The sequence below is a fragment of the Salvia miltiorrhiza genome, chromosome 4 (genome assembly GCF_028751815.1).
Source record: "Salvia miltiorrhiza cultivar Shanhuang (shh) chromosome 4, IMPLAD_Smil_shh, whole genome shotgun sequence".
Classification (NCBI taxonomy): Eukaryota; Viridiplantae; Streptophyta; class Magnoliopsida; order Lamiales; family Lamiaceae; genus Salvia; species Salvia miltiorrhiza.
In genome coordinates, this window is record NC_080390.1 from 11215837 (window position 1) to 11227861 (window position 12025).

A 12025-nucleotide genomic window follows, 5' to 3' on the forward strand; every position below is an offset into this window, starting at 1 on the left:
TATTCTTCAGGAATATTACTTGTGCTACTTTAATAGCATCAATTTAAGATCTTGAATGTAATATTCTTCAGGAATACTACTTGTGCTATTTGAATAGCATCAATGAGTTTTTCAAGATTATTTAAAAAAAATACGTTGTATATATATAATATACAAAGTATATATCCACTATGAATTAAAAAATTTCCCAATACATGATAATATCAATAGTGATTCAAGTAGTAGAACATTGAAGTTTACTGATTATATAAAATAATACGAAACAAGAATTGCCACGTAGTAGTAAATCATATTCAAGATTTTGTAGAATAAGATCCAATCAAATATTGCACTCTTAACAAACAAAATAAATTAAAACTCAATTATATATGTTTGTCATCTCACCGAAAGGGTGCACAAAAATATTGAGATTAAATCTATTGGCATCATATCTTTTTAACATAATCGGGCGAATCTATTATGTCTCCAATTATCAAAATAGTCTTCTATTTTGAGTGAACTTTTCATATTTTTCTTTATTATTTTTCTAAAATCTACTATTTCACATTGACTTTTTATACCACATCAAATACAAGTTTACATAAAATGACATATTCCGCCTAAGTACAGATCAAAAATTTACTTTATATCCTCCAAATTCCAATCAAAATTCACTTTTGTTTGGTGGAATGATTAAGATCAATATCATTCGAAATTCATCACTAATTTAATATGCTCAAACAAATGCTATTTTAATAGCATCAAAATATAACTTTTAGGATTATTTGTATTTCTTCAAGAATAACGAAAATTATATCATTTGTAATAAACAAATATAACATATTTGCATCAAACCACAAATATAAGGGGAATTTGCACAAATTTCAATAACAATCTCTTTTATGCAAAGCATATATGTTACCATGATTCCGTTTTCTGGTTATTTCCAAGCCAATTTATTGATATAAACATATTAAACAGTATAATATTCTAATACTTCAAAGTTTCTTTCGTCTGGATTTAGATGATTACTAAAATTATACGGATTGAAATTCAGATGAAAAGAAAATTAGTCGTACCTTATTGGAAAGACACAATTCTTTCGTAGGGCATACCTCCAATCCTTTTACGATCGAAGGAAGATGAGAGGACTAGAACTATCGTGCTGATAACGTGTTATAAACTAGAGAGCAACGAGAGAATATAGTAGAGAATACAAATATCGTTATTATGAAGTTCACAACACACCCATATTTATAGGTGTTAAACCAAGTGTGAACGTCCGGTGTGAACGTTCACACACGTCCGGTGTGAACGTTCACACACGTCCGGTGTGAACGGAGGACAGTCAACTCCGGTGGCTTGAAGATGTCAAGTGTTATTCTCCCTCTAGGTTTCTTGGTCAACACACATAAGATATATCTAGAAGATATATTTACAACAAGAGGGTATTAAATAAAGGATAAAATAGTAAATTTTTAATTAATTATTATTAATATTTTAAAAAGAAGGCTATAAGCTATGAATAGAATCACCCATGTAAAATACTACGTTGTAAGCAAACTGGGTTTTAGCCCAACAAAAATAGGTATGAAGAGCTGATGAAGGCCCAATTAAAATATTGGTAAATAAACAATTAGTCCAAAACGTGAATCAAAAAAAGAAATTAGTCCAAAACGAAAACCCAATTCACAAAAATTCTAAGTCTCAACCGAAAAAAAAAATAGAGAATAAATATTACTCCCTCCGTCCCACGAAGCATAATCCAGTTTCCTTTTTAGTTTGTCTCACGAAGCTTGACCTACTTCTAAAAATGGCAAAAAATTTACTTTTTATTCACCTTTTCACTTTTTCACCTACCACATTTAATACACAAAATACCAATTTCTTAATTCCCGTATCGAAAAGAAAATGGGTCATGCTTCATGGGACGGAGAGAGTATTTTGATTATCAACAAGATGTATCTTATTTGTTAATTACGTGGGTGTATGTCATTCACAATCGATCTCACGTGCAATATCAAATTTAATTATATTTCTAAAATTAGCGATGAGGTTAAACACACAAGGGGAAATTTTATCATTAAATATGGAAATTTATCATTAAAGTGGGAAAGATATCAGCTTACTTCTTCCAAATAAACAAAAAAAGGAATAGAAAAGCAAAGGTACACATATATCTAAAGAAACAAATTAAAACAAAAACAAAAACTTCCTAATAATGGAACAACTAATTAAAGTTTACTTACCTTAATTTCAATCACAAAATTATACGACGCATCACGTGCGAATTATTAAAAAATAAAATAGATGCAACATATGATGTCATGTTAGTTTATAAAATCTGAAAAGAAGAAAAAAACTAAAAAGAAAAAACATGAGTGTTGTAACATGGAAAGATACGCTAAAATTCCTCCCCATCGCCGCCGTTTTCACGGCGGCTTTAGCCTTTGCCGCTCTTTATCTAACCATCAACACCGCCCACATTGTCAGCCCCGAAAACCTAGTTATTTTCAAAGAACGTGAAATGGTTACTAAAAATGGCACTATTTCAGGGTGTAATTTGTTTGCTGGGAGATGGGTTTACGACGACGTTTCGCGCCCTCTTTATAAAGAGGGAAAGTGTAAACTAATGGAAGAGGATTTTGCCTGTGAAAAATATGGGAGAAAGAATTTGAAATATCAAAATTGGAGATGGCAACCTCATCAATGCGATCTTCCCATGTTGTTAAAATAAATTTTTTTCCCTTGATTTATAAATTATAATGTGTTTTTCCGCCCCAAAATTTTGAGATTAATTGTCGTTTATTCAAATTTACTTTCACCCGAATATAAAACATTGCAATTAAATCACGTTTTTCGAAATAATGTTCGCAATTTTTTTTCATATCGTGTATTGAAATAATTGAATTTCGAAAATCATTTAGAAGTTATTAATTTCGATCATTGTTGTGTTATTTCTACCGATTTATCCAAAATATTATTTAATTGGTGTAGGTTTTTGGTGTTTCTCAACTTAGGTTCAATGGGACAGCATTATTGGAGAAATTAAGGAATAAAAAGGTTGTATTCGTGGGAGATTCCTTAAACAGAAACCAATGGAGATCCTTCCTTTGTCTGACTGTTCCACATCTTCCACCCAAAATTATATTGAAGGGAAACTATTTGAATTTTGAGGTGAAGGTAATACAAATATACGTGACATCTAGTATTTTTATATTTAGTGTGAATAAGTCAAAATATCGTATTCCTTAAGTTATATGCGAAAAATGCTCTACTTTATAAATTCGATCGAGCATTTTATGTGCCTAAGTTTGAGTGAAGAATCTATTTTAACATTTGATGTTGATGAATTTGCTTGATTTTTTTTGCTAAAAAATCATACACATTTGATGTATTTGACATATATCAGTCAGCAATGTGTAAGAAAAATCTAAATAAAATGAACGATATGACATGTATCAATCAAGAGTCAATCTACCTTACGACTAGATTATCTAGCTGCACGAGCGGTCAGATCATTTCACCGAGCGATCAGATCATTTTACTAGCGACTAGATGACCGAGTGGCTAGATGGTCTGGTCATTCGGTAAAATGATCTGGCCACCCAAGCGGCTAGATGAACTTTCGACTAAGCTGTCAAATCGTTCTCTTTTTCAATTTTTCTTACATATTTATAATTGGCAGGTGACAAATCGGCCAAATATGTAAGATTTTCATAAAAAATCAAGTAAATACATCAACACCAAGGGCATTTAAATAATAGGGCATAGAATGCTTGTGTATATAAAATACTCCATAACTTAAGGAATATGACATTTTAAATATTATTACTCCTCTTTTTAATAGATCGATTTGGTTGTGCCTTGATCCATACATTCAAAAATTGAACTCTTTAAAAAAACGTGCGAAGGTAATATTGATATAGGAGATAATTTTTATATATTTTTTTTAGTGGATCAATCTTGTATACATTAATCTATTACATTAAAAAATTAAAGTCTTTGAGAAACATATGAAGGATTACAATGCGACGATCTCATTATATTGGTCGCCATACCTCGTGGAATCGAATTTCGACAACACTTTAAATCATGGGGCAAATGATCAACGTACGATACGGCTCAAGTCTATAGAGAAGCATGGCAGGAATTGGATGAATGCAGATATACTTATATTCGACACATTTGCGTGGTGGACCATACCAAACACAACTATTTTGTAAGAATTTTTTCACCTTCGATTGCTAAATTTCTTGTTATTAATATATGCATTTGTCTTCTAATTAATTTTAAGGTGTATCGGCACGTAAATACTCAAACTTTTCTCATTCTATGGTTTTACACGACAACTTTAAAATCTATTCATAAATACTTGATCTTTGTGTATTCTTACTGATTTTGCACTCAACGAATTTTTATCCCCAATTTGACAGCTGAATTGAGATGGAAGTTTGAAGTGTATAGTGAAGCAGATAAATTTGTTGTCAGTGTGAGATTTAAAACATGTAATTGTAGAGTTTGGGATGTCAATTTTGCCTATCATGTCAGCGACGATTTGAGGATAAAAAATCGTCGGGTGCAAAATCTTAAAAATACAAATTTCAGGTATTTATAAATAGATTTTAAAGTTTAAATGCAAAACTAAAAAATGAGAAAATTTCCCTTGATTTTAGTGGCTTTAACTTTGAATTTGTATTTGTAATTTTTAGGTGGGGTTCATTCAATAGTTCTGATGCAATATACAAACAAGTGCAGACATCGGTGCGTCACTATGAAATTGCTCTAAACACTTGGTCAGAGTGGTTGGAATTTCAAGTCGATCGAAACAAAACCAAGATTTTCTTCATGAGCGCCTCGCCTTTTCGACTAGGGTGAGTTTATGTGTATATGCATAAAAGTAAGTTTAATACAAAAAAAAAATGTAACCATATATGGATGCTATAATTAAAAATATCCAACAAACTATAAATACGTCATTTTATATACGTTGGTGAGCATGAGTTCCTCTGTTTCATTTTTTGTGTCTCACTTTCAATTATAATTTTTTTTTCTCACTTCAATTTTAGTTAATTATATTTTAATATAATTTTAGGATAATTAATTACGGTTCACTCATCCAATTAGAATTTTTAATAATAATAATAATAATAATAATAATAATAATAATTATTATTATTATTATTATTATTATTAGTATGGTTGATCAATCATAAGTTCGAGAATATAATTTTAAAATTTTATTTAGTGATAAATATTAGTTAGAGTATAATAATGTTTTATTTTAATTTTTGTAATATATAATTATAAAATTGCAAAATTAAGAATGAAACAGAATATAAAACACAGTAAATTATGAGACGAAACATCTCATGTGATGTGGGAGAGATACGGAATTTAAGAATATCATAAACATTTGTTAACATATTAACCATATTTCTTTCAAACCCCTTCTCACATCAAAATAAGTAGATTTCCATTTTCATTTGCACCCATTTTCAAATGCCTAGCTACTCACGTTTCATTATAACATCTCCTCAACAATGCACAAATGCATATAAATTAAAAAAAATGTTAATATAAATTCTTTCTTATATATTTAAAATCCTGGCTCCGCCCCTACTCGTGAAGTGCAGGTTAACGACCTGGGGCACTAGTTCGAGCTGCTACAACGCGACGGAGCCAATATTTGACGAAACGTATTGGCCAAATGCTGTAAAACGCAGCTTAATGGAGGTTGCGGAATCAACTATAGAGAAGCTTGAAGAAAGAGGAGTAAAAGTTCAATATTTGAATATAACTCAATTATCGAGTTATAGAGAAGATGCACATCCATCCATATATAAGCAATTTTGGAAATCTATAGAGAAACCCTTAGACCCTAATAAATATTCCGATTGTATGCATTGGTGTCTTCCCGGTGTGCCCGACACTTGGAATGAGATACTTTATGCTTATATTATGGAACTCTAGTTAATATTTTGTCTTAGACAAAAAAAAATTTTGGTTGTCTCATAATATTTGGATTTTGTACTTGAGAAGTTGGAAATTGAGGAACTTTGCTCCCAATGTTTTCTTGCTAGGATGCGTTTAACGCGGTTGTGAATTTATCTGAAGAAAATAATGAATAAAGTGAAAAGAATCTTCCTTTATGTCACACCCCAATTCTTAAATGAATAAATATAATCGAGGTGCAACCATTTTATAGGAATAACATAAGAAAAATCCTTATTGAACCCGAATAAAAAGTAACAAGTCGGGCTAGTCCCCTTTGGATCACAAGTTTTATTTCATGCTTCTGACAACCGACATTCATTAGCATAAATCTAGGAGTTAAGAGTCTAAACTCGATCAGAGATATTATTTGAAATTTAACATGAAAGTCTTAAGTTAGGAAAAAACAAAAGACAAGATATTATTTAGTGCTACAGCGAAAGTTTTAATAGAAAGTTGAACCCTAACCTCAGCTCAGTCCTGTCAGCACCAGCCAGCCAACCAGAAAATATTTGAAAGTATTTAGGCTAAGTACTAATGTACTCAGTGGGCATGCATTTTCTGAAATATTTCATATTTTTGTAAAGACAGTTTATCCAATTATACTTGACATAACTTAGAAGGTTTTAAATCTGAAAGAACTTCTAAGCATGTTAAAATAATTTCTTTCATTTGTGCGCACATGTCACACTCCCTTTCTGTTACTCGCTGTGATCCCGGACCTTTTAGCCACTGACGGATCTCTGTCTCCTGCTTACTTGAACTGAGGGCGTAACCCAGACAAGTTTACTTTGACCTCGGGACGCTACCCAGGCAGGCCTCATATTTCTCATGCTCCGGAACACATCCAGCCGAGCACCCTTATAACGCCTCTGGTTAGTGCCCGATGGAGATCAACCCACCGAGTCAGCTAACAAGTGTACACAATTCTCAAACAACATGTTAGGTCATAAGAGAACCTCAATTGATTAACTTTGCGAGCCTTAAACAGAGCAGAACGCACATAAACATTTTATAGAATAAATAGTTTGCATTTTATTGAAACATTTAGAGCTTAATAACTCAATCATACTTTATACATTTGGAAAGTAAGCCCACCTGGAGAGGCAAAGCCTGAAGATCATAAACATAGAAACACATCTTGGAAAAGCAGCGCTAATCCTCTTGGCCCACAAAGCCTACAAGAAATCTATAATCTTAATGGGTCTCGTGAACTAATCTTATTTCTTAGTGAGTGCTAAACATTTATGATTCATCACGCTGGATTTTCAAAATTTAATAATAAAGATTGAAAAATAACTCTTGAGCTAAGGACACCAACAATATCATTACTCGATTTTCTTTAAACCATAATGCAAATGCAATTTCATGCCATGCTTGAAACATATAATAAGTGTTTACTTAAAATATGCACACAATAATAATTATATTATTATGCAAATTATTCTATGATATAATTAATTAAACTAATAGTAGTTTAATTAAATAACTTTAGTGCAAATTATTTTAATGCAATCTGCGAAGCCCACCTGAAAATAATTAAATCAAAGACACCCTCCCATTTTTTATAAAAGTTTGCAGGCCAAAATACAAGGGCAGCCCAAGTTTATTAAAAATAAATCGGGCCCAACTCTTTTGAATTAAAAGGTCCAACTGAAATAAAGCCAAGGCCCAAACCTAAATTCCTTCTTCTCTCTTAAATCACACGCAGACACACACTCACGCCCACACAACAAGCGGCGCGGCTTCTCCGGCGACAACAGCTGCCGGCAGTCTCTCTCTCTTCGGCTGGTAACAGCCGCCCCTTTCTTCCCCAACACTTGTCTCTTTCCCTCTGTGAACTCCGGTCACTAATCACCCTTATCTCGTCTCCCTCATCGCACAACACAAAGCTCGACTCCCTCACAACGCATAAGACTCAACACACACAAAAGCATATCCCTCTCCCTCTCAAGGCTCCGCTGCGACAAGGCCCCTTTCTCATTTTCCGGCGACCACAGCTCTGCCATGGCCGCCACCGTTTCAAATCCAAAACACCCCTCTGCTCTCCTCACATAACCTGCCGGAGCAACGGCGATGAGCCGCGTCACAGCCCTCGATAACCCCTCTCCGACTCAGCCTGCCTCTCTCCACTGCTCCCTAGTCCGACAGCAGCCGTAGCCACCGCCGACCGATGCCGGACTCACAGACTCAACACAGCAAAAGTCGAAATCAAAGGAAGATTCAAGTTTCAAGACTCGATTTATTTTTTATAAACATCAATGCACAAATAATTGTAAAAAGAAAACCCAGTGAGATGCTATTCAATGATACATATAAGTGGATACATGAATGTATGCGTACGTGTTTTCCTTGTTTGGGCAGACGTGAATTGTGTGTCTGTGAAAGTAATGCTTCATTCAATATTATACAAACAAGTATGGAATTTTTAAAAGATGAAACCTTGTGATACGTATTGAAGAAGAGTTTAATTGTGGTCTGGAAAGCTTTTCTTGATCTGGTTGGTTTGGCCGAGAGAGTTTAAGATGGGCATGGGAAAATTATGAGTCTCATCTTAGTAGAATGATGAAAAGAGAATTTGCAAAAGTTACTTTGGATTTGTAGAGGAGTTGTTGAGGACTTGAAAGCTGAGAGTGATAAGGCTAAAGGAAAGAGTATGGTATGCCTATTGTTGATGGGAAGTCGAGTGTTGAGGACTTAAAATTCTTCAATGTTGATTTATTGAAATTATAATATTTCTTGAGGGTTCGCTAAATAAATAGCTCGTGTAATGCTTAAATGCTCAATTCAAATAAATATGAAATGCATAAAATTTAAATAACTAAAATTTATAAATACATTTTGTAAATCATTTTTGTTGGAATTAAAATAAATTCGTTTTCTTTCTCCGGGGTGAATTATCTTAATTTCTAAGTTTAAAATTACTCTAAACTTAGCTATGGGTATTACACTTTAAACCTCTTCTTATAATTTTTCTTCAATTTTGGGGAAAAATTTTAAAAATCACCCTCTCTTATTCTTCCTCCTCGGTCGAATAATTATTTTAAATTACGATTTATTTTGAAAAAGAAAAAAAAATCTAGTAACCATTGAAGAAGAAGACTCTAGCAAGGGTCGAACCTTATTAAAATCTTATCAGTAGAAAAAAAGTTTGTACAAGGAAAAAAAGTACTCGTCTTATTATAACGTACAAGAAAAAAAAAATATGCAACCAACGTAATACAAGAAAGAAAAACACATCAAAAGGACCCTACGTTTCCAAATTTCTCATTCCTCATCGATGACGTAATAATCTTGATCACAGCTATTCCAAGTGGATAATATTATCACACTCATACCTGATAATATTATCTTTTTTTTGGAGCTAAAAAAGAGGACTAATAAAGGATGAATTTTTTTTATAGAAATTAAATAAGAGAGAAATAATTAGGAATTTAAAATAAGATTTTTTTTATGATAAATTTACTGTCAAAGCAATCATGGCTCTAAGCGTACGTGCATGTATTCTTTGAAATCATGGGTTATGATCCAAGAGCATGTATCACTAAAATTGTAAAATGAAATTGGTGATGTGTGTGTCACTTGATCTTGAGATATTATATTGTTAATATATATGGTAGAATTTTTTTTTTTTAGAGTTAATTGCTTTAAAATTCAAAAGTTTTTCGAAATTTCACGATATTCTCACCAATTTAAAAATCAGCGTAGAAATACATGAATTAAGAATTTATTGTTAATGTTTCTAAAATTAAAAAATTCCCCCAATTTGAAGCTGATATGGACACCAGAATGTCCAGTGTGGCGATGTCGATCGGCTAAAAGAATGACGTCGTTTAATTTTAATCAAAACGACGTCGTTTAATTTTAATCAAAACGACGTCGTTTTGATTTCCAACTACAATTAAAAAAAAATTGAGGGGAAGTCACCAGACCACCATACCCATGTTTCGGCCAGCCACCAAACCACTTGCCCGCCCCCTGTTCCGGCGAAGTCGACGGTGCCAGCCACCCTCGTCTGAGCCGTCTCCCTCTCATTTCTATTATCTCCACCCTCTCTCTCTGTCCCTCACACCTAGCCTCCCCGCTAAACCAGAACACCCCTACCGCCGTCGGCGCGTTGCCGTCGTTGCTCTTCCCGGAACTGGGCCGCTCACCGTCGGTCGTGCCCAAGGCCCCAACTCGCAGTTTTTGAAATCGCGCCCTAGCCACTCACAACAGAAATATGTGGTGAGCGTTGAGAGGTTTCTAAAATCAGAGATATCAAGAAGAAGGGGGGAGCGACTGTTGTGAGGAAAAAAGAAAGAGGGGTAGGGGTAGCGCGGTCGCTACGGCGACCGGCGATGGATTCAGGGTGGTGGCGGATGGGTTTGGGAGGTGATGGTCGAGGGGTTTGGGGGTGGGGGAGCGGGAGAGGGAGGGGAAATGGGAGAGGGGTCAGGGTGTTTGGGGTCGGGTAGGTGATTTTTATTTTCTTTTAAATTAATTACAAATAAATAAGATTATTAAAAAAATAAAACAATGACATGTCATAGCTAATTGGCATGTAATTGACATGTCATAGGTGTTTGCCATGTCATCTCATCGGATTTTTTAATTTTGAGAATATTAAGAACAAATTATTGATTCATGTATTTATACGCCAATTTTTAAATTGGTGACAATATCGCAAAATTTTGAAAAGCTTTTGAATTTTATAGCAATTAACTCTTTTTTTAAAAAATATTATTGTGATGTACTTGTGAAGAACGCTACTTAAATATTTTATCTAACGTTTCTCAAAAAAAAAAAAAAAAAGATCTCCAACGAAGGGACTCTATTATTTATAGGATGGGGATGGTATGATATATCTTAATAAATTCTTCATACTTTATACTTTACCTTTATTTCTGTTGTGGAGAAATTTCATACATTTACCTTACCTTTACATGCGGTATACCTTAGTCCGGTATACCTTAGATTACGGTATGGAAAAATCTCATACTTTTAACATACCTTTATTTCGGTATACCATACCATATTTCGTATACCGCGATTTCGATATGCCGTATCATGTTTTGTTATATCGCACTTACACGGTATATATAATTGCTGACAATCAATTTAAATATTAGTATCTGTGTACGAAGCGATCCAAATCACAAATAAAATTTGAAAGAATTATGTTTTATCGGATTTGAAGGCTCTCAATTTTTTTTTTATCAATTTCATTTCATTCTATTAATACACATTATGAATATATCAATAAGGGCAAATAGCGTCAAAATACGTAAACTTTCCACGTTTTCGCATATTTCCCCTGACTTTAAAAATTCGCGATAGAATCCTTGACTTTTAATCCCGTTCGCGTTTCTCCCTAAAAAATGACCGGCGATATATAAAAATGATGACATGGAGTCCGGAAATCCACGTAGGATTAAATTCCGGCGTATTAAGCGACGTAGTTTTACTTAATAATGTAAAACGTCGTCGTTTTGCCTATTTTCGAGTTTTAAATGTCAATCCCACATAGAAATTTAGGGGGAAATTTATTTGGTACACTAATTAGGGTTCTTGTTCATGGGTTCTTCTTCTTCAGCCAAATCCATGTCTTTCTCGTCATCTTCCCGGCGGAACGTCAGCAACGAGGGCCGAGTTATGTGCGGCCATGGACTCCCTAGCTTCAATGTACGTCTCCCACACTGAAAAGAATCTGGAGCGCCGATTTTGTACATGCCCTATGGCTCCGGTAAGTTCTCGATGTTCAATTCTTGTTTTGGTGTCACGGAAATGGTGGAATGATTGTGTTGAATTGTTTATGTAGTCGGGTGATTGTGGATTGTGGACTTGGATTGATCCCGAGCTATCTCCATACTATAAGCAAGCCTTCAATACCTTGAAGCTTAGAATGAGGAACGAATTACAAGAAAATGAGGCGATTGTTGCAGAAGATGAATCTGAGGAGTTGGCCATGATCAAAGAACTTCAAGTTGAGCTCAAGAAAATGGCAATGCAGATGAAACACATGTATAGATTGTTGTTTATGCTTATTGTTTTCTTTTTTGTGTTCATAGCT

General features: G+C 33.8%; 1 protein-coding gene across 1 annotated transcript; it reads left to right on the plus strand.

Moving 5' to 3' along the window:
• Positions 1-2029: 2029 nt before the first annotated feature.
• On the plus strand, positions 2030-6098 carry LOC131022995 (protein trichome birefringence-like 34). The gene is made up of 6 exons (XM_057952534.1): positions 2030-2034; positions 2332-2703; positions 3000-3162; positions 4002-4201; positions 4692-4853; positions 5616-6098. Exons 1-6 carry the CDS (start codon positions 2030-2032, stop codon positions 5950-5952), a joined length of 1239 nt encoding a protein of 412 aa, XP_057808517.1. The 3' UTR covers positions 5953-6098.
• Positions 6099-12025: the final 5927 nt, after the last annotated feature.